General features: G+C 46.3%; 1 protein-coding gene across 31 annotated transcripts; it reads right to left on the minus strand.

Annotated features, from left to right (window-relative positions):
• Nucleotides 1–102: 102 nt before the first annotated feature.
• MLKL (mixed lineage kinase domain like pseudokinase) lies at nt 103–27,938 on the minus strand. Of its 31 annotated transcripts, none has more exons than XM_060398246.1 (13): nt 27,821–27,938; nt 24,592–24,659; nt 22,999–23,094; nt 22,316–22,781; nt 20,297–20,368; nt 18,998–19,193; nt 17,882–17,979; nt 16,700–16,835; nt 14,038–14,122; nt 11,185–11,336; nt 10,814–10,863; nt 10,440–10,580; nt 103–3,283 (listed from the first exon to the last, which is right to left on the minus strand). In XM_060398246.1, exons 4-13 carry the CDS (start codon nt 22,767–22,769, stop codon nt 3,252–3,254), a joined length of 1,416 nt encoding a protein of 471 aa, XP_060254229.1. In that variant the 5' UTR covers nt 22,770–22,781; nt 22,999–23,094; nt 24,592–24,659; nt 27,821–27,938; the 3' UTR covers nt 103–3,251. The 31 variants fall into 31 exon arrangements, with proteins under 31 accessions (XP_060254229.1, XP_060254230.1, XP_060254227.1 ...); XM_060398247.1 differs by having other exon boundaries at nt 22,316–22,771; nt 22,999–23,128; XM_060398244.1 differs by having other exon boundaries at nt 22,999–23,128.
• Nucleotides 27,939–27,972: the final 34 nt, after the last annotated feature.

Here is a 27,972-nt window from a genome sequence, read left to right on the forward strand (position 1 = left end):
AGTACTGGAGTGGGGTGCCATTGCCTTTTCTGTAGCCATCTATACTCCAATATAAAATTAAAAGTTAAATAAATTTAAATAACATATTCAAACAGACGTACATAAAAATCAATAGCATCTTTATCTGTAATAGCCAAAAATTATAAACAACTCAAATGTTTATCAGCAGATCAAAGGATAATGCCATAGCTTTCAACTATTTTTCAGCTAGAAAAGGAATAAATTAAAGATACATGTGATTACATGGATGAATCTCAAAATAGTTATACTGAAAGAAGGCAAATTTATCATATATCATATGATTACATTTATATAAAATTTTAAAACACAAACTAATCAGTAATGATAGAAAGCAGGTCAGTGGTTGCCTAGGGAAATGGGGGTGGTAGGGTGGTGGGAGGGAGTGATTGTAAAGGAGCATGAAGAAGCTTTGGGAATGGATGCACATGTCCATTATCTTGATTGTGGTGGTGCATATATATGTCAAAACATCAAATCACACATGTGAAACGTGTAATCCACTGTGGGACAATTATACCTCAAAAATGCCATTTAAATCAGAATTGCAGGGCAGGAGTGAAGAGGGGGTTTGACTGTATGCACATAATAGGACTTTGGGGCATGATGGTAATGTTTGTCATCTTGATGGGGGTCTGGATCAGTCATGCGTATGAATTTATTAATCTCATCAAATGGTATATTTAGGATTTGTGTATTTCACAACATGGAAACATTACCTTCCCCCTTCAAACAAACAAACAACCACCACCACCCTGTAAACAAATATTGAACTGCAGTTAATAATATAAATGCTGAAATGTTTAGTGATGAATTGTGTTGATGTTTGAAATTTTCTTCTAAATGCATAAAAAATAAGGATGGATCAACAGTAGGAAGAAGACAGGCTAAATTGATAAGTATGTGATAAAATATGGTGAATTGTTAGGTGTAGAATCTAGGTGGTGACTATTCAGATGTTCAGAGCATAACTCTACTGACATTTCTGAGTATTTGAAAATTTTTATATTTATAAATGTTGAGGAAAAAATTAGGTATAGGGCTTTGGAAGCTGTCTTGTGCGAGTCAGGGGTCCCTGAAGATTAAGCTTTATTACTAATACTTTTACAGTGAATCCGCCTCTGCAGGTGGATCTGCCAGAGCATGTATAACCTATAAGGGAGAACTTATGCTGTAGCCCCTATAGCTACAGAGAACAAAAGATTTCAAAGATGAAAATAGTACTGCCCGATGATTAGCTCGAGAAAAGCCTCAGTGTTCAACCTGTCCTTGTTGATTCTTTTTTAACTTAAAAATGTTCTAGGTTTAAAAACATCAAGAATAAATAAAAGATAAAAAGGAATAGAAATGAACCATAATTTTATTCCCCAGATTATAAGCTCCAATTTATTTTGCCGATTTTTTTTTTAATTTAACTTTATGGAACGATAGTAGTGTTAGTTTCAGGTGTACAGCAGAGTGATCCACTTACGCATGTAAATATATTCCTCCTTTTTTAGATTCTTTTCTCATATAGGCTATCACAGAATATTGAATAGAGTTCCCTGTGCTATCGAGTAGGTCCTTGTTGGTTATCTGTCTTATATATAGAAGTGTATGTTCATCCCAAGCTCCCAATTGACTCCTCTCCCTGCCTGCCCCCACCTATTGTTGTCTCCTCAGTAATTGGAACAATGCCCAGCACATTGCTGTTGAATGATTTGGGATGAGTTCAGGTGGAAAGAAAAGCAGTGACAAGTAGAGGTCACCTTACCAAGAGCAAAGGTGTAAAAAAATTCAGAGGTTACATCCAGGAGACATGGGTTTCTGAGAACTCTTAGGCTAATATATTTAGTTTGTCCTGTACAGCATAAAAATAATTTTTAATGAAGTGCCAATCTTTAAAAAGATGGACAATTTACCAAAAATGTGACAAAGTGGATGGCTCTGGAAACACTGGGGTCCTGTTCCTATATGATAAAAACAGGCTGCAGCTGAGCAGAGGCTGCCCTTTCTTCACAAAGTTCACCTGTTCCCGAAGTCTCTCCTTCAGGCTCAACTCACTTTTTAGGCTCCCACTAGACCTCACAGGTATTAGAGTTTGCAGTCTCTGGTGGGAGCACTCTGGGACCAGATACTGGAGATCAGGTTGGCGTCAGAGATAAAAGGCCTTGGGGATCCAAAGGGGGATTCTGTACTTAGTTCAGTGGGAAAGAGGAAGGATCAATCTTTGCCCAGCTGTTTACTGCTGTCACAGTTCACCCTGGAACTTAGTGGCTAAGACCACAGCCAATTATTTAGCTCATGGTTTTGTAAATGGGCCATCTGGGCTGCTTCTGCTGTGCGGTTCTTCTGGTCTCAAATGGATTCATCTCTGTGACAGTTGCTGGCCTGGCTGGTCTAGTATGACGGCTCCATGTAGCCTCTCCTTCTCCAGCACCCTTGCGCAGCTTGCTCCCGGTGGGGGAGGGCTCCAAGAGACGGGGTGGAAGTTCGTAAGGCCTCTGGAAGCCTGGGCTTGGAACCAAAACACCACCACTTCGACATTCTATTGGCCAAAGCCAGTTACAATACCAGCCCAGGTTCAAGTGGTGGGGATGTAGATTCTACTTCTTTTTTTAAAAAAAAGGTTGGTTATTTTTTTTATTTTTAGCTGTGATGGGTCTTCATTGCTGCGCAGGTCTTTCCTCTAGTTGCAATGAGTGGAGGCTACTCTTCGTTGCAGTGAGCGGGCTTCTCATTGCAGTGGCTTCTCTTGTTGCAAAGCACGGCCTCTAGGGTGGGTGGGCTTTAGCAGTTGGGCTCAGTGGTTGTGGCTCCCAGGCTCTAGAGCGCAGGCTCAATAGTTGTGGTGCACAGGCTTAGTACTGTGGCATGTGGGATTTTCCCAGGCTAGGGATCAAACCCATGTCGCCTGCATTGGCAGGTGGATTCTTTACTACTGAGCCCACCAGGGGAGCCCTAGATTCGACTTCCTGATGGGAGGGGCTGCTAAGTCACAATCCCAAGAGGTTTGGATCCAGAGAGAGAGACACATTTTTGTAAAACTATCAGAGTTATTATCAAAGGTGTATTTTTGACAGTACCATCGGGAGTGGCATGGATTACGGGAGTTGTTTTCTATTTGTAACAGAGAAGTGCTGCCCCCCTGTATCCATAAATAAATCCATGCTGAAGGATTTGAGAGAAAAAGATGCCCAGCTCGTGTTCTTCCAGCTCCTTGTTCAGGGACAGTTTCACTTTCAACACGTGGCTTAATAAAAGGAAGACAGTCTGTTTAAGATTTCTGTGAATGAATGAACAGAAAGTTAGACAAGCTCAGGAACTGACCGTCACGTTAGAAACAAAGACATTTCCATACTACAAAACAGTGTAGAAACTGCACTCCCCTTGGTCTGGCTGGAGTCCGAAACACCATCAGCATTCATGCCTTTGGAATGTGATGTTCCCTCTCACTTGGACAACTTTTGCTAGTCTATTTTTATTTTATTTTTGTAATTTTACTTGGACAACTTTTAAAATACAACTACCTTGTGGGAGACGTAAGCTCACACATCTTAGTGTGAATTAGTCTCAGGTATTAGATTCTCTAATACCAGGAAGACCTGGGTTTAAGGGAGCCTGGAAAAAGGAGGAAGAAGACAAAGGAGAGTTTGAAGGAGAAGAAGGTGCTGTAGAAAATCCTGCAGCTTCTCATCCACCCTGAAGCGTAATTCTTCAGGGAGCGCCACTGAGTCTGCCCATCTGCGCTATGAGGGCAAAGAGAAAGTGTCAGGTAGAAGCTAGGCCAAGGCTTAGATTGTGTTAGGGAAATTAAAACGGAAGTAGTCTTGTTCAGGCTTCAGAAGCAGGAGAGCAGGCCACAGACTGACTTCTGAGCCTGCCTGGACTACGTGCCTGCTTGCAAACACACCAATTGTTACCAGGAAGCCAAGCAGCACTTTAGATCAGAGGGAATGGATCTTGGATTTCCTTGAGCCCTTGGAGGCCTGGCCTGCTCCCTGGGGTTCCAGAAAATCTTGTGACTCACAAGGTGAAACAAACAACATTGTAACAGTTAAAGAGAAACCATCACTGCCTTTCTGCATGCAGGCTGGTGCTCATATCAGTGGGCAGCCTGGGATTATAAGCAGGAGCTCGCCAAACTGCAATTTGAAGTCTCCCCCGTGGGGTAGACGCACTACCGGGGACCTCTTCCCAAATGGGACTCCAGATTGCTGTTAACGAGGGACTTCCCAGCACTTTTGAAGTCTGGAGGTTGTTTGGCCTAATTTGGTGATGTATGTGCTGTTACTTTTCTCTGTTGTTTTTCTCTTCTTTTAATGACTATATATTGAAATGAAGTCAATCAACCCTCTATTAAATATTGAAATTGTTTATTGTGTGTGTAACGAGTGGTTTCTTTTGTTAATGAATCTTTTGAACTTAAAAGTAAAACTTTCGGCAAAACATTTTCATTCCAAAAGGTAGGGATGCGGCAAAGGAAGGGGAGGGATGAGATACCCTCTCTAACATGACTGTTAGAGTGATTCCCAATGGACCATCAGTGAACAGGCCTTGAAGGACTTCGTGCCAGAGACTTCTGTAAATAGTGGCGCCGTCCTTGGGGGGACTGCCCCCGAAGCCTGGACACCCATCTCTTTAGTTCCTCTCTCAGGCATTTAATCTTCACTTATCAATGCCCTCCACCCCCAGGTCTCTAACTCAGGATATTCTCACCTGTGTGCCTCAGGATACATGCACAAGAATGTTTAAGGGTGAGGTTCCTAAAAGGACGATTAAAATATCCATAGATAGAGGAAGGGGTAAGTAACGTGCATGGTTATCTAAGTGGCCTACTATACAGCAGTGGAAAAGAATGAGTTTAAACCATCACATCAGCATGGATCAATTTAAAATCATTTCTTCATACTACCTGATCAACTGAAGAAAGTTGTGCTAGAATACAGCATGATATCACTTACAAAGTCCTTATACATTTGTGCTAAGCTGCTTCAGTTGTGTCTGACTCTTTGTGACCCTATGGACTGTAGCCCACCAGGCTCCTCTGTCCATGGGAATTTCCAGGCAAGAATACAGGAGTGGGTTGCCACTTCCCCCTCCAGGGGATCTTCCCAACCCAGGGATCAAACCTGCATCTCCTGAGGCTCCTGCATTACAGGCAGCTATTTTTTACCGCTGAGCCACAGGAAAGCCCATAATTTAGTGTACCTTGGTTAAGGAGTTTTTTCAACCAATTTTCCTTATTTTACTGTTTTAACCTCCCTTCTTTCCATCATTCTTGCTTTCAGAAATACTTGATGTGACCCATAATTCCCTGGAAATTCTGCCATGTAATTCACATTTGGTTCATGTGCTTGACTTATGATTCAGTTTTCTAGGATATCTGCTAATCTAGTTACTAGTTGTCCACTGGCTTTCCAGACTCAAAATTTCACTCCTTTCATATTGTCTTCCATTCTCTCTGTCTTAGGCTTATGTCTTAAAAAATTCTTTTCTAACATTTGGTTGGTTAGGGAAGTGAGTTAAAGATTATGTGTATGCTTATGTAATAAGATTTACTTAAGAATTTGAAATGACTCCTCATTTTGTTACTGCTGTATGCTGTATTATATGTATGCCTGCTGTATTATAATTGTAAAATTTTATCATTCAAACTGTAATATTAAAAGCATATTCTCTCCTGAAAAAATAAATAAATAAACTAAAACCATAGACAAACTTCTACCAGAAAGTTAGGATAGCGGCTCCTCCTGGAGCAGGGGAGAGGAATGTGAAAGCAAGGGATGAGGAGGTCCCTTTCTGAGTTAGTGGTAATGTTCAAGTCTTTAACCAGGAGTGGATATGTGATATTCTTTATCTTCGACTTAAAAAAATGAACATACATATTTAATCACTGCTGTACTGTGATACATATCACAATAAAGATAGGAAAAACATGATTTTGTTTCTTTGAATACTGTAGCAACTTCAGTGGAAACACTTCCCCAGTATCTAGATAGACTGCATGTGAGTCATGTCCTCTTGTATCTGGAGCTTCGTGGAAAGCCTGAGAGATCTGGATCTAGAGTAGCGGAGGGAAACATTCCCATTGAGGGAGATGGTGTAGGGAAACTACGGAGGAGCAGCTGATAACGTGGTGAAATAAAAGTCTCAGTAGAGGAAAATGGCACCCCACTCCAGTACTCTTGCCTGGAAAATCCCATGGACGGAGGAGCCTGGTAGGCTGCAGTCCATGGGGTCGCAAAGAGTCGGACAAGACTGAGCGACTTCACTTTCACTTTTCACTTCCATGCATTGGAGAAGGAAATGGCAACCCACTCCAGTGTTCTTGCCTGGAGAATCCCAGGGACGGGAAAACCTGGTGGGCTGCAGTCTTATGGGGTCGCACAGAGTTGGACACAACTGAAGCGACTTAGCAGCAGCAGCTGATAAAAGAAAAGGAAGGAAGGGAGAGAAAGTATCAGTTCAGTCTCTCGGTCCTGTCCAACTCTTTGCGACCCCATTACTGCAGCACACCAGGCTTCCCTGTCCATCACCAACTCCCCGGAGCTTACTCAAACTCATGTCCATCGAGTTAGTGATGTCATCCAACCATCTCATCTGTCTTACTCTCCTCCTGCCTTCAATCTTCCCAGCATCAGGATCTTTTCCAATGAGTCAGTTCTTCGCATGAAGTGGCCAAAGAATTAGAGCTTCAGCATCAGTCCTTCCAATAAATATTCAGGACTGATTTCCTTTAGGATTGACTGGTTGGATCTCCTTGCTGTCCAAGGGACTTTCAAGAGTCTTCTCCAACACCACAGTTCAAAAGCATCAATTCTTTGGCACTCAGCTTTCTTTATAGTCTTTATAGTCCAGCTCTCACATCTGTACCTGACTACTGGAAAAACCACACCTTTGACTAGACAGACCTTTGTCAGCAAAGCAATGTCTCTGCTTTTTTAATATACTTTGTCATAGTTTCCTTCCAAGGAGCAAGGAGTGTCTTTTAATTTCATGGCTGCAGTCACCATCTGCAGTGATTTTGGAGCCCAAAAAAATAAAGTCAGCCACTGTTTCCCCATCTATTTGCCATGAAGTGATGGGACCAGATGCCATGATCTTCATTTTCTGAATGTTGAGTTTTAAGCCAACTTTTTCACTCTCCTCTTTCCCTTTCAGTAAGAGGCTCTTTAGTTCTTCTTCACTTTCTGCCATAAGGGTGGTGTCATCTGCGTATCTGAGGTTATTGATATTTCTCCCAGCAATCTTGATTCCAGTTTGTGCTTCATCCAGTCTGGCATTTCACATGATGTATTCTGCATATAAGTTAAATAAGCAGGGTGACAATACACAGCCTTGGTGTACTCCTTTCTCGATTTGGAACCAGTCTGTTGTTCCATGTCCAGTTCTAACTTCTTGACTGCATACAGATTTCTCAGGAGGTATGTAAGGTGGTCTGGTATTCCCATCTTTTTAAGAATTTTCCACAGTTTGTTGTGATCCACACAGTCAAAAGCTTTAGCGTAATCAATAAAGCAGAAGTAGATGTTTTTCTGGAACTCTCTTGCTTTTTCCATGATCCAACAGATGTTGACAATTTGATTTCTGCTTCCTCGCCTTTTCTAAAACCAGCTTGAACATCTGGAAGTTCACGGTTCATGTACTGTTGAAGCCTGGCCTGGAGAATTTTAAGCATTACTTTGCTAGTGTGTGAGATGAGTGCAAGTGTGCAGTAGTTTGAGCATTCTTTGGCATTGCCTTTCTTTGGGATTGGAATGAAAACTGACCTTTTCCAGTCCTGTGGCCACTGCTGAGTTTTCCAAATTTGTTGGCATATTGAGTGCAGCACTTTCACAGCATCATCTTCCAGGATTTGAAATAGCTCAACTGGAATTCCATCACCTCCACTAGCTTTGTTCATAGTGATGCTTCCTAAGACCCACTTGACTCCACATTCCAGGATGTCTGGCTCTAGGTGAGTGATCACACCATCATGGTTATCAGGGTCATGAAGATCTTTTTTGTACAGTTCTGTGAATTCTTACCATGTCTTCTTAATATATTCTGCTTCTGTTAGGTCCATACCATTTCTGTCCTTTATTGTGCCCATCTTTGCATGAAATGTTCCCTTGGTATCTCTAATTTTCTTGAAGAGATCTCTAGTCTTTCCCATTATATTGTTTTCCTCTATTTCTTTGTATTGATCACTGAGGAAGGCTTTCTTATCTCCCCTTGCTATTCTTTGGAACTCTGCATTCAGATGCTTATATCTCTCCTTTTCTCCTTTGCCTTTTGTTTCTCTTCTTTTCTAAGCTATTTGTAAGGCCTCCTCAGACAACCATTTTGCCTTTTTGCATTTCTTTTTTCTTGGGGATGGTCTTAATCACTGCCTCCTGTACAATGCCACGAACCTCCATCCATAGTTCTTTAGGCACTCTGTCTATCAGATCTAATCCCTTGAATCTATTTGTCATTTCCACTGTATAACTGTAAGGTATTTGATTTACATCATACCTGTATGGTCTAGTGGTTTTCCCTACTTTCCTCAATTTAAGTCTGAATTTGGCAACAAGAAGTTCATGATCTGAGTCACAGTCAGCTCCCAGTCTTGTTTTTGCTGACTGTATAGAGCGTCTCCATCTTTGGCTGCAAAGAATATAATCAATCTAATTTTGGTATTGACCATTTGGTGATGTCCATGTGTAGAGTCTTCTCTTGTGTAGTTGGAAGAGGATATTTGCTATGACCAGTGCATTCTCTTGGCAAAACTCTATTAGACTTTGCCCTGCTTCATTCTGTACTCCAAGGCCAAATTTGCCTGTTACTTCAGGTGTTTCTTAACTTCCTACTTTTGCATTCCAGTCCCCTATGATAAAAAGGACATCTTTTTGGGGTGTTAGTTCTAGAAGGTCTTGTAGGTCTTCATAGAACCATTCACCTTCAGCTTCTTCAGCATTATGGGTTGGGGCACAGTCTTGGCATTCTGTGGTATTGAATGGTTTGCCTTGGAAACAAACAGAGATCATTCTAACTCAATGAAACTATGAGCCATGCCATGTAGGGCCACCCAAGACAGACGGGTCATGGTGGAGAGTTCGGACAAAATGTGGTCTACTGGAGAAGGGAATAGCAAACCACTTCAGTATTCTTGCCTTGAGAACCCCATGAACTCTATAAAAAGGCAAAAAGATAGGACACTGAAAGATGAACTCCCCAGGTCGGTAGGTGCCCAATATGCTGCTGGAGATCAGTGGAAAAATAACTCCAGAAAGAAGGAAGAGATGGAGCCAAAGCAAAAATAACACTCAGTTGTGGATGTGACTGGTGATGGAAGTAAAAGTCCTATGCTGTGAAGAACAATATGGCATCGGTGTTGTCGCCAGCACTGCAGGTAGGGCTCGAGAGTGGCTGACACACCGTGTGGGAAAAAGAAACTAGAGACAGAATATAAGTTTTAAAGATGGGGCTGGGGGACTCAAGACCTCTTGGGTCAAGAGCCCTGTTCCTTGGAGCCACACCACTTTTATTGAGTGTCTTGGCAAGCAGAAAGTACCTGTTGTACTACGATGAAGTCAGCCTCCTGTGTCCCTGGTCATGTCTCCCACTTTATTGATTACTTTAAACTATCTTTGTTATTTTCTTGTACAAGGGCTCTCACCTAGCTGGAGGTCACAGACCGACATATGCCTTGGGAAAACATCTTAGTGTGTGCACAAACAGCGTTCTGAACTTGCGCTGACTCGGCAGTCCAAGGTCCACACTATGTTTTTCCTTAGCTTAGCAGGGTACGATCACCCCAACTGATCAACCCAATGTACTTTCATTTGTGTTATGCTGCATTGCTATATTTTGCTTTTATTCTTTTCCCATGGTGATTTTCTCATGGCTTCGCCAGAGCAACAGGTGGCTGACTATTAACCCCTGCACATAGGAACCTGGAATGTTAGGTCCATGAATCAGGGTAAACTGGAAGTGGTCAAACAGGAGATGGCAAGAGTGAACATTGACATTTTAGGAATCAGTGAACTAAAATGGCACTGATATGACCCTGGAAGATGAACCCCCCAGGTCGGTAGATGCCCAATACAGTACTCCTCTGAGCCACAGAAAGAGTATAGGCTGGAATAATCTGCCTTCCCAACCCACTTCAGACTCAACAATGCCCTTCGGGCAGGGTTTCTAAACCTGTGCTACTGATAATCTGGGCCGGATAATCTTTGTTGTAGGGGTTGTCCTGTGCATCCTAGGATGTTGAATAGCTTCTGTCCACCAGATACCAGTGGACATGTCCACGCCACCCCACCTCCCCTGAGCTGTAACAGCCAAAAATGTCTTTAGACATTGTCAGTGTTCCCCGAAGGGCAAAACCACCCCTGATTGTGATACACAAAGAAAATCTTTCACAAATGTTAAGCAACACGTGTGGTCCATGCTCTTTAGACCAGAAAGAGCCCTACCTTTAACAGAGGGCCTCCTGGAGGGTTCATAGGCACGGCAATCATCAACGATCTCCCGCAACTGTGGAGGGCAATCTTCGCCCACTGGCTCCCGGTACCGAGACTCAGCCACCAGCTGGTAGATCTTCTTGGAATCACAACCTGGAGTGGAAATGGTATGACGGGAGGCTTAAAGATTGCTCTGGCACCCACACATCCCTCTGGCTGCTGCTGGCTGGCATCAGACCTAGGGACCCTGAGAACTGGAGACCTAGGAGCTTCCAGTGACCCCACTGACCAGCGCAGGCAGTGCCCACACTGAAGAAGAAAGCGGCCAGGACAGCACTGATGTTTAATTCTAGTCTACCGTCTGAGTCAGCTTTCACACTGGTTACCTTCAAATGGGCTCTTCCCAGTGGCGATCTCCCAGAGGACAATTCCAAAGCTAAAAGAGAAGAAAACGAACAGTGATAACAAGTTTCCTTCCTTCCATGCCCCGTAGCCATTTCCAGAAAACACAGAGAATTTTCTTTTTTCTTTTTTTTGCACTGTGTAGCTTGTAGGATCTCAGTTTCCCCAGCCAGGGATTAAACCCAGGCCATGAAGTGGGAGTGCTAAATCCTGACCACTAGCCCACCAGGAACTCCCCACGGTGAACTTTCTCATCACCATCAATTACATTCCAGGGATGCTCCTCCCTACCGGCATTTGACTTGGACTTTCTTGTCAGGTTCATCTGAGAATTGGCACGAGGACATAAACATACCTGTATATTTCGGCTTTTATGTCGTATTTATTATACACATTTTCCAACCTCTGGGGTGAGATGTATGCGGCAGAACTGACTCTCTCTGCTGCTTTTCCTCTAGTTCGTCGGCTGATGGAAGTCAGTGTTTTGCTCAACTCAAATCCTGTAAGCTAGAGAGAGAGGTGACTCAGAGGCGGAAAGAAACGGCACGCTCTCAGGTGGGAAGTAGAGGGCAGGGACTGGTGCTACACGTGACTGTCAGGGGATGGTCTTTTTCCTTCGGGATGTTTCCAGTGAGGTCTCCTGGCCATGTGGCTACTCTCCTAGCTGCATTCTGGGTTCAATCTATTATGGTGCATTGACCGAGAGAAACACAAAGAGGTTTCCTCTCTGTAAAAATGAGACAGTGAGGATTACTTGAAATGATGGTTGTCAAGCACCTATAAAACTTGGTATGTTTTTTTTAAATTAATTAGTTGATTGATTTTTGGCTGTGCTGGGTCTTTGTCTGCGCATTGCAAAGAGTGGGGGCTACTCTCTAATAGCGGGGCAGGGGCTACTCTCCAGCTTCAGGCTTCTCACTGTGGTGGCTTCTCTTGTTGGGAGCACAGGCTCCAGGCGCCTGGGCTTCGGCAGTTGTGGCTCACAGCTTAGCTGCTCTGTTGCATAAGACTTGGCATGTTGTAGTTATTCTAATATTACCACATTAGATATGTACAGGGCTTCCTCAGTAGATAACTCCCCTGTGTTAGGATGGACAGGGGTGCCGGGAGCTACCGATGGCTTGTTTTCTCTTGGAGGCAGACAAAACAAAAACAAAGAAACAAAAAACCCTCCAACAACACGGGGGACCCTCTCTGTCGTATCTGACCCCACCTGGCCAATGCCATGCTCTTAAAGAAGGCACAGCACAAGTCATGGGAGAGTGTGTTCTTCTTGCTCCGTGTACATCTGTCATTAGCACCATTTGTGTGCAGAGGGCTGTCTGTGCCAAACGCAGCCAGGGAGCCAAGCCTGGGGCAAGAATTAGATGCTTACGTGGCTCCTCCCTCTTATTCACAAGTTCAGGGAGTGCTGACATCCTCTGACGTCTGGCTCCACACTAACCACCAGGGGTGAGAAGCTGAATAGCACAGGTTACAGTCACATGTGATGAGCACCAGGAGAGTGGTATAGACACCGTGCTTTGGGAACACTTTCTTATATTACACCAATGGCAGGGAGATCCAACCAGTCCATCCTAAAGGAAATCAGTCCTGAATGCTCTTTGGAAGGACTGATGCTGAAGCTGAAGCTCCAATACTTTGGCCACCTGATGCAGAGAACTGATTCAGTGGAAAAGACCCTGATGCTGGGAAAGATTGAAGGCAGGAGGAGACGACAGAGGATGAGATGGTTGGATGGCATCACCGACTCGATGGACATGAGTTTGAGCAAGCTCCAGGAGTTGGTGATGGACAGGGAAGCCTGTTGTGCTGCAGTCCATGGGGTCGCAAAGAGTTGGATATGACTGAGCGACGGAACTAAATTGAACTGAGTGGTGGGGAAAGACATTTGAGGGGCGGAAAAGACCTGTCCCTTGTTATTCAGAGAAAGCTATCTTCAGATGACAAAGAATATATTCTTTTAGCATTTGGGAACTGTGGACATGAGGTTAACAAAACCCTTTCCTCATCCACAGGACAATCCGAATGTCAGTGAACTTTTTAGTTCTATTCCCCTGGGAACCTGACAAAAGCAGACTGTTACTTATGCTCCTAAGTAATATATATTGCTGCTGATTAATAAATGACCAGTGACCAGGAAGTCATTTATGGACGAGAGGTCGGGGTGGTGGGGACTGTGAAGAGCTATAGGGGTGCTGGGCTATGTGGTGACTCATACCTGGCACGCCCCTTGCGGGGATACTGGAAGGCATGCCTGTGGAGTTTATAAAAGAATATCGAGGACTTCCCTGGCGGCCCAGTGGATCAGGAACCACAGTGGATAAGAGTGCAGGGGACACAAGTTTGATGCCTGGTCCAGGAGGATCCCACATGCTACACAGCAACTAAGCCCGTGAGCCACAACTACTGAAGCCAGAACTACCTAGAGCCCGCAGGCTGCACTACTGCAGCTCGAGTGCCCAGGGCCTGTGCTCCACAACAAGGAAGCCTCTGCAACGAGAAGCCCTCACTCGCTGCAGCTAGAGAAAGCTCTTGGAAAACAACAAAGACCCAGCGCAGCCATAAATAAATAGAAAACGCAGTGATACCACACACACACACACAAACTCCTCCAGTTTTTAAAAAAAGAATATTGACTCCTGTGAGTCGTGAGGCTTCTAAGCTTCTCCTGTACCCACAGAGAGGAGCCTCTTTCTCTCGCACTTGGGGTGAGGCTGAGGAGGATATCTCCTGGAGGATTGTGGTGGCTCCCACTGGATGGAAGGATTTGAGGCTGCCTAGGTGCCATGCTGTGTTTCCTGCATGATACCCTTCTGATTGCCTCCAGGTGCCAAGTGTGGGCCACGGCCAGTCTGTGAGTCTGGATGCCTCCTTGGACCTAAGAAGACACCCTCATGGGTGTTGCAGGGACATAGAAGTGGTGTCCAGGCATCTAAGAGGAGACGGCTCTTAGCCCGCCCCTGCTGGGTGGACAGTGGGGGAGATGAGCATCAGAAGGGCAGGGAGGATTGAGTCTGTCCAGTGCGGGCCATGTGGGGCACTGTCCAGACATAGGAAGCGCTGAGCTTGGAAGCGCTTCAGCCAGTTCCACGGTGAAGGCAGAGAAACAAGCCCGCACAGGCTTTTAGGGAAACACGCATGCCTCTCCCAGCACCAAACAGTCACATGGGTCAAACTCAGAGGGTGCCCGGAAGGCCACGCTTACCTTCACACTGTAGTCTTTAGTCACCAGGAAGCTCGTGCTACTGATGCTCCTGTGGAGTTCTGAGGGTGTTTCCGAATGGTGCAGCCTGATGTGACCAAAGGCAGGGTACGTTAGTGACCTTTGCACAGACTTTCTTTCTTTTTTTAAAAAATAATCTTATTTATTTATTTTATTTTTGGCTGCGCAGGGTCTCTGTCGCTGTATGGGCTTTTCCCTAGTGACGGAGGGCGGAGGCCACTCTCTGGTTGCAGTGCCCCTCTCTAGTTTGGGGCTTCTCATTGTAGTGGCTTCTTTCGTTGCGGAGCGCGGGCTCCAGACACGTGTAGGCTTCAGGAGCTGTGGCCCATGAGCTCAGTAGTGGCGGCTCTCGGGGTCTAGAACAGAGGCTCAGGAGCTGTGGCCCATGAGCTCAGTAGCGGTGGCTCCCGGGGTCTAGAACAGAGGCTCAGTAGTTGTGGCCCATGAGCTCAGTAGTGGCGGCTCCCGGGGTCTAGAACAGAGGCTCAGTAGTTGTGGCCCAAGGACTCAGCAGCTCTGCAGCATGTGGAATCTTCCTGGACCAGGGATCAAACCCGGGTCTCCTGCAATGGCAGGTGGATTCTCTACCACTGAGCCACCAGGGAAGCCCCCGCACAGACATTCTTGAAAGGCATGGCAGTCACTACCGGGATGATGAGGCTGGTCAGTACCAAGCCTTCCTCTTGGGTAGGTATCCGTGGGTTAGTGGGAAAACCAGGATGCAGAGGTGAGATCTGACAGCTGTGTGCTGCACGCTTCTGTGGGGCTCTGCCTGGGAAGCGGTGAGCAAAGCAAAGGCCTGAGGCGTGGCTGGATGGTTGGGCCATATCTAGGACCCTTCTGCTTGAAACTGAATGGAAAGCTGGGGTTTCCACCAACTCAGTAAGTGGTGGGGACTTCCCAAGTGGCACTAGTGGTAAAGAACCTGCCTAAGTTCTTTGGATGAATGGAGCTCCTGCCTCCCATTTGGGGCTTCTATCACAGAGTCAGTCTCAGGCTGGGTTCTCCCAGAAGCAGATCATGAGCATGGACTGTACAAGTGACAGATTAGGAAGGTATTTCCAGAAATTAAGCCCTCATGCCACAAGTACTGAAGCCTGAGCTCTGCAACGAGAGAAACCACCGCAGTGAGAAGCCTGGGCTCCACAATTGGAGAACGGCCCCGCTCCGCACAACTGGAGAACGGCCCCCTCTCTGCACAGCTGGAGAGCGGCCCCCGCGCCGCACACCTAGAGAATGCCCGTGCAGCAACGAAGACCCAGGGCAGGCAAAGATAAGTCAGGGAGTGAAATTTTAAGAGAGAAGATAGTCCCAGGAAACCAGTGAGGGAGCTGTGGAAGCAGGGCCGAGAAGGAGGAGAAATCAAGCGCAGGCGTGACTTCAGGTGAAGCTCCAGGCTCAGCCTAATCCCACGGGGACCTCTGAGAATAACTGCCCCTCAGGGTTCGCTCTGCATGAAGCAAAGGAGCTGGACTTCTGTACCCACAGCGGTTGTTCAGTGACTATGGGTTGGGGTGAGGGAGGGGAGGAGAGAAACAGGGTCAGGGACAGGGGGCTGTGAAGTTCCTGGGCATTTTCAGCTCTCAGGGCCTAGAGGCTCTAGCACCCTTGGATGTTCCCCTACAGATGGCGGCAATGAGCTGTTAGCAGCAAAGTATGCTGAGTGGTGGATGAGAGTGCAGATCAGGTAAGAAGGGTCAGCGGTCGTCTGGATAGGCACAGTGTCCCCTACAGTCCAGATCCTTCTCACACAACCCACTAGTGTACAAAGTTGAGGAGGATAAGTTGTACGATTTCCAAGAAAGAGCTAAGGAAGTATTCCCCAAAGTATGGGATAAGTGGCATGCAAGGTGATATAGTAAGAAAGGTATTCTTTTAATTCCAATCTTTCTGATTATGTCAAGAAGAAAGTCTCAGTTTGGTGCTGGAGGTCTTTGACACTTCTCTAAATCTGCTAACATCTCCTCTGTGAAAAGATAATGCTGGTCTGAACTGCACATCTTTTGCTAGGCAGCAACATTTAACCAGAATTTAATAACATTGTTTTGGTTTTATTTGTGGTCACCTTTTTGTGCTAAGTGATTCTGGTCTCCAATTTATGGTAGTAATAGAAACTGTCCCCTGTTTTTTCCTTTTTTTTTTTTTCAAAGTGAGCTAATCAAAAGGAAAATATTAAATAAATAATATTGGGATTACTGTGAATATGGTAATAACTACATATGTTGTCTGTTAGTGACTGATTTTGGGGGGCCCTTAGGCTAAAGGAACCATAGATTATACGTGAGAGTAGGTAGAGCTGGTAGATAAAATATAGGACATCCAGATGATTTTGAATTTTGAAAAATCAAGACTTTAAAAAAAAGAAAGTACTAAAAAAAGTATAGGGGTTATATAGAATTCTGTATATCTGAAATTTCAGTAAAAGTATATCTGGTGTCATATTTGGAACATACTTACATTGTACTAAAATTGTTTATTGCTTATCTGAAATTCAAGTTTAACTGGACCTCTTGTGTTTTTATTTGCTAAATGTGGTGATTTGCTCAAGGAGGCTTCCAGCCTCTTCTCTGCTTGTCTCTGGGTCAAGCAGAAAGGGAGGCAGACTCCTCCTCTTCCTCTGGGAGCCCTGTCCCCACGCTGGTACCTGTACAAGCCTCTGGCTGCCCCCAGGGCCAGGATGATGCGCTTGGCCAGGGTGAGGTCCTTTTCCCAATCCAGCAGCTCCCTCAGGGTCCCGAGCTCACAGTACTCCATGACGATGGATAACTGAGGGGGTGTCACTGATGGAAAAGAGCTGATTGCTGTGAAGATCCATCCCTGCTCAGAGGTCCTGTTTTTTGTAGCCCATCCCACCCTCTCTCCAAGAGACAGACGCAGCTCTGCTGTGTTTCTCCGTCCCCATCTCACATGGTTTGACTCCTTGAATGAGTTCAACACCCACAGAGTCCCCATGCCTCTTCTCTGTGGCCTTTGGCATGTGAGAACTCTACACTTCCCCTAGTTATCTATGTAACTGACTCCCCGACTCAGCACTGCAACCCAAGAGGGCAGGGCCTGCTTTGTCCAGACAGTGCTCACGGGAAGTTGAATAAATATGTTGAGTAGGGGAACTCAGACAGGAAGCTGAGGCCTCAGGGCAGGGCCAGGAGACCTGTAATTACTGACGTACACAGAGTGAGTCAGTCACCCAGGAGGATAAATATTACTAGAAGTTTTCCTTTAGCCTGGGATTCTGTGGTCCAAAGTCAGGTCACCTGAGCCTGTGCAGAAACTTCCAGGGGGGATAAGAAGGGAGCTGCTCTGTCTTCTCTGTAGGCAAAAGCAGCAAAACATAACCAGCAGGAGAAGCCACACTGTGAGAGGAAATGCAGCCACATTAAAAAAAAAAGAAAAAAGAAAATGAACCCGACAAACGAAGTTCTTGGTAAAAGGGCAGGTTAGTTTAGCTGTTAGAGTCACGCTACACTCATGATCAAGGTTAGATTCCTTGTTTGGGTCAGTCAGCTTTGCAATGTTTTACTGCAACAAAATACACTCATCACCCAGGTCAGCATCTGAACAAGCATTTCCTTGGTTCCCAGTGAATCAGCAGGAAGAGATGTGGTTGCATTAGTGCAAACCAGCCCTCAGGCTGAAGCCAACTTCAAGCCTCTTCTCCTGAAAGAAGATGGGAACCTGCATCGTGGGATGCGAAAAAACGGATGTCAATGATAAAAGCACCGTGCAGATGCCACCCTTTGAGCTGCTGTTGTAAAACAACGCAGTAACGCACAAAGATGTATGACAGGCCACAGACAGCATAGCCAGTCCTGGAGGCACCTCTTACCTGTTTCATCGATGCAAATCCCAAACATGCGCAGGATGTTGGGGGAATCAAATTTCTTCATGGTTCTGATTTCATTATTGAAAGTATGCCTCACTATTCTATGAGAACAAAAAGGGAAAATAGGGTTTCAGGTTGGGGAGGTCCTTCAGAAAACATTCGGTGTAGTGACCATCTGTATGTGCGTGGGGCTTGAGGGATCATCGGCCATTCCCTGGTGGCTCAGAAGGTCAAGTGACTGCCCGCAGTGTGGGAGACCCACGTTCGATCCCTGGGTCAGGAAGATCCCCTGGAGAAGGAAATGGCAACCTACTCCAGTATTCTCGCCTGGAGAATCCCATGGACAGAGGAGCCTGGTAGGCTACAGTCCGTGGGGTCACAAAGAGTCGGACATGACTGAGCGGCTTCACTTTCACTTGAGGGATCATCAGCATCTCCCAGGGGTGAGGATAGGCATATACAACCTGTTCTAAAGAGTCACCTGCTAATTCTTAGTCACCTTAATATATGCATACCCTATGATCCATCAGTTCCTCTCCTGGCAATACAGCCCCAAGCAATTCCCATACAGGGCCATAAAGGGATACCTATGGCAGCGTTATTTTTGATGGGCAAAAGTTAGAAGCAGGTTGTGTTCCATCACTGGAAAAAGAGGCAAACTGTGGGTTTCCACCACGGATAGCAGCCAGAAGGAAAGGACTACAAGCAGAGTATAAGCTTCATGACGCTGAGTGATAATGGTAAGAAACGCAGGCAGCAGACGTGACACACTACGTCTGTGAGCATTTAAAACGCAAGTGTATAATAACAGCAAACATTTGCAAGAACACATACAAACTATTTTATCGCCCGTGAAAGGGATGGGAACCCAAGAAACAGCGATGAAAGGGAAGCTGCCTTTAAAAATATCTAAACACATGAATAAACAAGAGACATTTCTAGAATCGATTTTGGAAGACGTACCTTTAAGTCTAGACTGTGTTCCTTAATAACAGAGAGCCAATATTTAACCCTCTGGGGTCTGAGTTCTGCCATATCAGAATCTGGAGACAGTCTGCCCCTCTCCTTGAGTTACAGACAGGAAGTAACTAGGGGAGAGAACCATATAAAACAACTTACCCAATGTCTTTGGCCTGGGAGTTGTTGAATACTTTTATGGCCACTGGAGATTCGTGGTATTTTCCTTCATAAAGTGTGCTGGATTCATTTTCCTTTAGTAGGATCCAATCGGCTTCTGGAAGCTCCTCCTTCTTAATCTCCTTGATTTGATCCTGTGGGAACCCCTTCTTGGGTTTCTGTGAATCTGACCTCATCCCTAGGAGAGAAGGTAATAAAGAGTCAATAGCTGAGGAGGGTGTCTTATGAGGGAAGAGGCATCTTAGCAACGCTTGAGAGGGAAGCTCCTCCTAGTGAACCAAGCTGGGTCTGCCTGGAGCTTCTGATTGCCTCCTCCCGGGAGAGAGGTCCCAGTGCCTCTGAGTGACTGGTAGAGACACAGCTGATGGTAACAGAAACGGCTCATGTACTTCTTTCCCCTCTTCTTCGGATCCAGCCTGTCTCCGGCCTACACCCCATCTCAATCCATCTCTCTCATCTCCTCCTACTGCACAACAGCTTGGCGCCTGAGCATTTGGCATCTTGTCTAGTGAGTTCAGTTCTGATAGGCAGACACACAGTTTAAGCTCAGTAACCCCACTGCTGCTGTGTCTCTTTCGTCTCCCTTACTCTACGCCGTGGCTGGGAACTCTCAGGAGGCAGAGTCTTTCTCTGTACCTTAGTTTCCTCTACACACAGGCTCTAGCATAAAGCAGAGACTCACAGATGTGTAGAACGGCTAAGCATTTTTAATTTGATTTGAATTTCTTTTTTTTTAATTTTTAAAAACTTTTAATTTCGTATTCAGGTACAGCTGATTAACAAACAATGTTGTGATAGTTTCACGGGTACAGCAAAGGGACTCAGTCATACATATACATGTATTGGATTTTGAATTTCTTCTTGGAATTTCAGCAAATGAATTGAAGCTTTGATGCTATCTAGAGGAAGTCATCAGGGGACTTCCCTGGAAGTCCAGTGGTTATGATTCTGAGTTCTACTGCAGGAAGCACGGGTTCAGTTCCTGGTCAGGGAACTAAGATCCCACAAGCCACAAGGGGGAAAAAAAGAGAGAGACAGGAAGTTGTCAGCACTTTAACAGGTGCTGGAAGATATCTTGCTGGTCAAGAAATCCTCTTCAAACACGACCCCATGCACAAAAGTCTAGGCCAGCCATGAACACCTCCCCAAAACCTGTGGGCTACTTGCAGCCACCCAGCCCAGAAAATGGACCAGGCTGGGGCAGGGGAGCCCGAAGTTCCTAACAAATTCATGACTTCTAATTTGGGGCAGCCAGAAGCAGCAGGGTACGTGGCAACTCACAGCTCTGCACGGCTTCGACGGTTTCCTTTATGCTCTCCAATTGCCTCAATAAAGTTTTTACAGTTTCTTTCTCTGCAAGAAAAACAGGAGCAAATTCTCAAAAACAGAAATGCTCAGTGAAAGCACACTGAGATATCCTTTTCTCGTCTCTCATGTTCATTACAGTAGGAATGATTACTGTTCGCGAATATCTGGCTCTCCACTTCTAAGCAGACAGGAAGTGCCCTGACACATGGCTGCGTGCCTTGCTTTGGCCAAGAAATGAAGTGAAAGAAATTTTCAGGGAATTCTGTGTCAACATGAAAATGCCACAATACTGAAACATCCTGGAAGGACGACAGCTACCTTAGAGAGTCTCCTGGACTTTCTCTGAATGAGAAAAAGGCATTTCCTTCTCTAAGACACTGAGGTTTTTTTTTTTGAACCACGCTATAGTCATATATATCCTGACTTACATATTCAGAAATATGTTAAAAATTGATCATATACTAGATAGGGTGACCAACCATCCCAGTTTTCTCAGGACTGAGGAGCTCTGAGGATATGAGACCTTCAGTGCTCAAACCAGGAAAATCTCAGCAGACAAACACATACCTGGTTCGTAGCATTAATATTTCTAAAACCTATGTGGAAGTTAATCTGCCAACCTGTATCAAAGTTTTAAAATGTCCATACTCTTTGATCTAGCAATTAGACCCAGTAACTCAACTTTTAGGAATTTTCCCTAAGGAGATCCTGAAATACATACAAAAAGACTCGCTGTAGAACTATTAACAATAGTGGAAAACTGGACACAATTTAAATATCCATCAATAGAGAGCTCCTTGAATATATCTGGTCCCTATAAACCAAGGATACTAGACAACTCTATGGGCATGTATATGGAAGAATATTTAATGAGCTTATTTAATGAGAAAAACAAGAAGGAGAACAGTGTGCTTAGTATGATATTGATTGAACAACAACAAGAAAGAAAATAGATACTTGACTCTCCAAAAGGCTATTCAAGAAACTGGTAAGAGAGCATGTGTCTGGAAATGGAACTTTGCTGTCAAGGGTGAGAGGCAGATTTCCACCTCATGCCTTTTGAATTTTGTCCTGTGTGAAAGTATTACCAAGTCAAAACGTTTTCGCACAATTGCAGGAAGTATATCCTTTCCTCCAAGTTGATGACACCGAGGTGCCTCCTTCTACCAGAAAGTGGACCAATGAACGCTAAAGATGAGGAAGGCCAGGGACCAGTCCTGCTCTTTGGCAGGATCAGCTGCTGCAATGCTTTCAACATCACTTCAACCCAATTCCTGACTCCAGTTTTCCTTGGTGGTAGGTGTTTGGTTGAGGGAATTAAAAATGCCTCACTTTTCCTCATCAAAAAAACAAACAAACAAAAAACCATTTGCCTACAGGTCTCTTCCACATCTGGTTTGTGATGCCAGAGAGTCTCCTGCGGACCTGACTGGGGATGCACCATCCTCCACATCAACGGTGAGAACGGTTATCCCTCTGAGTTCCAGTGCCTGGACGGTTCATCGAAACTCTACGCTTAACTCCTCTCCCTCCACCCACAACCCTAATAAGAGGGAAGGATCTGGAATTAACATCACCACAGTCTGCAAAAGTGTAAAGTCATATCTGTTTCCGTTGTTTCCTCTCTAGCCCAGCCCGTATCTCGTTCCCTTGGAGCCCTGCCCTCCACTCAGTCCAGCCCCGGTCACTCTCACCCCAGCCACTGCCATGTCTGCACAGCCTCCGATGTGGTCTGATGGCACTCTCACTTCCACTCTTGCCCCTGGTTCTGCTGAGTTACTGGCCCCAAGTCTTCATTCCCATATAGTCATATCATACATCCACACTCTGGCTGTAGCCTCATGGCGGGCACCCCTCTCCACTCAGACGTCTGGAATTCTGAGTCTCATCGACAGATACCTGCCCAAACCTCGTCAACCTTCCTGATTTTCCGGTACACCAAAATGAGACTACTACACCTGCTGTGCATCCCCCACCTGAAAAAACCCTCACCACTCAGTCCTTGGATGGCCTTCCTGTCTTCCTCTGCATCCTGCTGGTCTTCCTGTTGCCAAGACACTCCTGGGCTGAGGCTTGAAGTATGCCTCCACTGATCCACCTGGAGCAGCAGAGAGAGCTCCTCCCAGACATCGCTCAGCCTCTGGTTCACCCCACCAAAGATTATGCTGTCGTGCCCTGCTGTTAGAAACTTCTGGATATCGGACTTATTGCTGAACTTGTCTATCCGCTGCTTAGCTTCCTCTAGGGCAGCCTGGAAACGGCTCAGCGCAGTGCTTATCTGGGAGGGCAGGTTCCTCTCTCCTTGGTCCTGGAGCATTTGCAGAGGCTGCAGCAGGCCCTGGATGCGGTTCCCTAGACGTCGGCACTGTTTCTGGCAGTATTTCATCTTCTCACACTGGTTGTAGACAAGCTGGCCTAAGGAGATGATCTGCTTCAGCTGATCCATACCTGGAAGAAACTGATGGAATCTGTTTAAGTTCCGGGAATCTCCTTCATATTTACTACTGGGATAAGGGAACATCAAGGGTGTCTGTGATTTAAATGGCTGAAGAGGTCTTCCTATTGTTTTCATGTAAGGTAGAGATGGCTTGCGTCCACCAAAACCTCCCAGTTTTAGCTGGGAAGTACTGGCTTTGCCAGGGGCTTCCCCGGTGGCTCAGCGGTAAAGAATCTACCTGCGATGCTGGAGATGCGGCAGGAGCTGTGGGTTCGATCCCTGGGTCAGGAAGATCCCCTGGAGGAGGAAATGGCAACCACTCCAATATTCTTGCCTGGAAAATCCCATGGATGGAGGAGCCTGGAGGGCTACAGTCCACAGGGTCACAAAGAATCCGATATGACTTAGTGAATAAACAACAAATTGGCTCAGCTAGGACTACATCTCCCAGACTTCCCTGCAGCTTGATGGGGCCATACGACTATTTCTCACAGAAGGGGTATGAGCAATAAAGTGTTACTTTGGGTTTGAGTCAGGCTTGTCTCCTCCACACGCTGTCAGCTGGTTGTATAGGAGGATGTAGCCCTGGGTGTGGTGGAGCCCAAGAATGTAGAATCCTGGATCCCTGAAGCATCGCTCGGAGGAGAGCCACTCATATACCTGCAATGACTGCCAGGGACTGCTAAGTGAGCAAGGAATAAACTGCTACTGCACTTGAATCATTACATTTTGGGGTCAATTTGTTAAAGCAGGTCAGCCTATTCCAACAAGCATATCCTGCCAAAGCATAGGGGTGGCCATAGGTCAGTGGGTTGAAACGCTCAGATCCTGTAAAGAAGGTAAGGATTACCCAGTAAAGTCAACAGCTGCTGCTCCTCAAGGATAAAGGGCCCAGTGGTAGAAGATTTTCTAGTTTTTAGAGAACAGTCAGAAATCTGGATTTTTATATTTAATCTGTCAATTTCAAATCCCACAACCAAGTCAAAAAATGTTTTAAAGACTATGCAGTCCAACACTGTGTTGGTCAAATAAATTTTGTTTGTCAACCGAAGATTGCCTTGGAAGCCTCAGTTTACAACCTTGGCCACAGCCAGCCGAGGATGTTCAGGACTGTAATAGAAGCCGGCTTCTGTTAATCTCAAACTTTTCTTTCTGTCTCTTTTTCCAGTGCTTGAGCGTGCCTGCCTCCGTGGTCCACACCTTCATCCCTCCCTAGTCGGTTTTTGGCACTCTGTAAATCTGCTTCAGCCTCCCCACTGGCCGATGCATCGGTAAGACTTCTTGTTATAAGTGCTGGTCCCTCAGAGGCGTTTGCGTAAAGACTGAGAAGCTTCCCAGGCTCAGCAGAGTTGCGGTGGACATTTGTGTTGCCTACACAGTTTCCATTTCTCTGCTCCTAGTGCGCTGTGTGTGTGCTCAGTTGTGTCCTACTCTGAGGCCCCGTGGACCATAGCCCACCAGGCTTCTCTGTCCATGCGATTTTCCAGGCAAGAATACAGGACTGGGTTGCCGTCTCCTACTCCAGGGATCTTCCCAACCCAGGGGTGGAGCCTGAGTCTCTTGCCTCTGCTGCGTTGGCAGGCGGATTCCTTACCACTAGCGCCACTTGAATTACCTTCATATTTTCTGCAACAATCTGTTCCTCCTTCCATCAGCAATCCGTTTGTGGATTTGAGGTCTATCCCGTTACTCAATTACAGGCTTCAAGAACCAATAACTTTCTCTATTGCTTAAGCCAGTTTGAATCATATTTGCTGTACATGCAACCAAAAGCAACTGGGTTCAGTAATGAATGATGCTAACAGTGAAGATCCCGACTCGCTCTACTCACCTGCTGCAGGCTAAGTGATTCGGAACCAGGAGGTCACAGCGGTTATCTTAATTTTGTAGATGAAGACACTAAGTTAGGGAGAAGGTTGTATTAAAATAAGTACAGGGCCACGGAAACAGTTTCCAAAGCAGTTTTAAACAAAGTTAATCTCAACAGTTCAATGAAACAGGTAGGAGTAGTAGTACTAGTTTGGAGAAAGTAGTTGGCCTGGAACCAAATCTGGCTTAAAAACTAGTAGAAGTGAAACCAAATAAGCAACTAATTGATTTGTTGTTATTGTCTTAGCTTTATATTGATCTAGGAAGGGAAGTAACAGGTGTTGCTGCTGCTGCTAAGTCACTTCAGTCGTGTCCCACTCTGTGCGACCCCATAGACGGCAGCCCACCAGGCTCCCGTCCCTGGAATTCTCCAGGCAAGAACACTGGAGTGGGTTGCCATTTCCTTCTCTAATGCATGAAGGTGAAAAGTGTTAGGGCATGCCTAAAAAAGACTCAAGGGGTCTCAGGCTACCCAGATATTCCTAGTTGCTAAGCAGAGAGACTCAAGGCCATTTTGGGGGGACTCCTGGGGGCAGTGAACTTTATGCCTTTCTCTGGTCCACTGGAGACAGAAGCAGATGTGAAAGTGTTGCTCAGGGAACTTGAGGATTTCAGCTTCATAGCTCCAAGCTCCAGTTATCTTATTCAAAAAAGCCTTATCTCAGCAATAACTAGTCAAAAGATAATGGGGAAAATATCCAACTCATCGAAGCAACGACTTAAAAGAATACATTTCACAGGAAAAGTGATGACATGGTATGAAGAAAACCATGGAAAACAAATCCTCAAGAAATGTAGAGAACTATTATTTATTTTGGCTGGGGAGATTAAAAATTACAAATCTGGCAATCCTTTTCAAATATAAATCTAATTTAATGCAGTTCCAGTAAAACTCTCAGTGGTACATTTTGGTATTGAAACTGCTGCTGCTGCTGCTAAGTCGCTTCAGTTGTGTCCGACTCTGTGCGACCCCATAGATGGCAGCCCACCAGGCTCCCCCATCCCTGGGATTCTCCAGGCAAGAACACTGGAGTGGGTTGCCATTTCCTTCTCCAATGCATGAAAGTGAAAAGTGAAAGCAAAGTCACTCAGTCGTGTCTGACTCTTAGCGACCCCATGGACTGCAGCCCACTAGGCTCCTCTGTCCATGGAATTTTCCAGCCAAGAGTACTGGAGTGGGGTGCCATTGCCAACTAAATGATCCTCAAAGTTCATTTGAAAGAGGAAATTAGTAGGAATAGTCAGGATTTTTGTAATAAAATAGAGGCCCATATATCAGTTATTAAAATTATAATAACTAAAATCGTTTAGGGCTTATTGAGTATAGGATAAAGATATCAAAAGGATGAAAGGGAATATAAATACATATACACTTTTACTCAACACTGCGAATTTCTAGGAATTTGTGCTGTAAAGAAGCTCGTATGTATATAGATAGATGGGTGCTAAGGATATACTGAGGTGCTATTTATAATATGCAAAACTGCTAACACCCCTAATAAGGATATGTTCATAGGTTCCTTGCAGGAAAACAATGAGGGGTAAAAGTCACTAATTTTAAAACTGAAAAATCTTTAAATGGTTGGTAACAATCCCATAGACGGAGGAGCCTGGTGGGCTGCAGTCCATGGGGTTGCTAAGAGTCAGACATGACTGAGCCACTTCACTTTCTCTTTTCACCTTCATGCATTGGAGAAGGAAATGGCAACCCACTCCAGTGTTCTTGCCTGGAGAATCCCAGGGACGGGGGAGCCTGGTGGGCTGCCATCTATGGGGTCACACAGAGTCGGACACGACTGAAGCGACTTAGCAGCAGCAGCAGCAGCAGCAGCAACAATATAAATCCATGAAAACTTCTGATGCCATTTCCCCCTCTCCTCCAATAACTGGCATCAAGCAACCTTTTCTGGTGAGACTTTCAACACAGAGTTATTCCTCTTGTGCCTAAAACGGGCTCTGGAAAAGCAAGGGGGCATTAACCATCAAGACGTGGGATCAGCTCCCGGCAGTTTCCGCACTGACTGCCCGCAGCGGGGCTGTGCAGGGCAGTGGGCCGGCTTCCGGAGGCCCCTCCACGGCGACCCCCGCGTGTCCCCTCCCCTGCACCGCGCCTTCTTCAGCAGGAAGCGGCGGGAGAGGGAGGCCGCACCCTCGGGGCCGAGGAAAAGAAACCAGCCCGGTCCTGAGTTCCGGGAAACGGGCCTGTGGCGCTCCCCTCGCCGCCCAGGATCCCGGCTGCGCCCCGCAGCCCGCGCGCCCCGGGCACCGCGCGCGCCGGGACGACCGCCGGACTCACCCCGCCCTTCCCGAGGCCGTCCCGTCGGTGCGGGGCGCGGTTCCCGGAAGGCCCGTCGGCTTCTCGGACGTTCGGCCCCCGACACGAAGTCTGCGACTGGGGACCCCGGGGAGGAGCCGGGTCGCGCGCCTGGTGCCCCGCCGGCCGGCAGGCCCGGAACAGACGCCAGCGGCGGGGAGCGGCCGAGCCCCTCGGAAGTCCGGCGGCCTTCTGCTCGCCGGCCCTGCGCCCCGCCCGCCCCGCGGCCCCGTCGGCCTGGCGGGCGGCGAGTCTGGCGCGCCTCCCCGGAGCTGTGACAGGAACCTTGCAGCCGCCCCCAGGCTCAGGCGCCCTGGCTCCCTAGACCTCTTTGCAGGCGGTGCAGGCAGAAGGCCCCTCGCTTCCTCTTGGTCTCCCCCGCCCTGTCCACCTCTCCCCCACCTTACCGAAATTTCTCAGTAACTTTATGCAGTGCTCCTGGTGCCACGTCCTCTGCTTGGGGCTGGGGACTCAGAAAAGAATAAGGCTCCAGAAACTAGTGGAGCGAGCACCCAGTACGGGAAAGATTAGATGAGCAGAAAAAACGGAACTGGAGAGAGGGTTCTCCTGCCTGCTTCTCGGTGCGTGAAAATACCGAGTGTGGTGGGGAGAGAGCCAAGGAAGACAAATACACAGGTGGGATGGGCTCAGGAGAGGGGGGGCGGTGGGTGCGGGAAGCCAGCTTCCTCCTCTAAAGTCGCGGCAGAGACCTCTGCTTTATTAAAGTTAGCTGAGTCCTTAGCTAGGAAGTCTGAGCAATGTTATTCATTAACTCATCAGACTGTTCCCTCCGAAAGGACAGAACTGGATTGTAAGAGAAGAGTTTTCGAGTAGGCAAGCCCTGGGTGGAGGATGTCTGGGGTGTTTATTCACTTACATTCTCTTGCTGTTCTTCACTTACTGCCTCGTCTGTTTTCTTCTTAGGTCTCGTAGCCTAGAAGTCTGAGGAAAAGACTCGCCAGCGTGTGATTTACTGAAGGAAGCCTCTCAGGATCGAGGGTAGGAGGGGCATTTGGGGAAAATTAGCTA

This window comes from Ovis aries, chromosome 14 (assembly GCF_016772045.2).
Source record: "Ovis aries strain OAR_USU_Benz2616 breed Rambouillet chromosome 14, ARS-UI_Ramb_v3.0, whole genome shotgun sequence".
In the NCBI taxonomy this organism is placed as follows: domain Eukaryota; kingdom Metazoa; phylum Chordata; class Mammalia; order Artiodactyla; family Bovidae; genus Ovis; species Ovis aries.

Excerpts from the sequence above, each read along its gene's own strand:
- MLKL (XM_060398238.1), bottom strand. The coding sequence starts at position 22,769 with ATGGATCAGCTGAAGCAGATCATCTCCTTAGGCCAGCTTGTCTACAAC. Across the intron at positions 14,123-16,699 it reads GCAGCCAGAGGCTTGTACAG|GCTGCACCATTCGGAAACAC; the intron begins GTACCAGCGTGG and ends TGGTCACATCAG. Across the intron at positions 10,581-10,813 it reads TGGGAAGAGCCCATTTGAAG|GTTGTGATTCCAAGAAGATC; the intron begins GTAACCAGTGTG and ends TTTCCACTCCAG.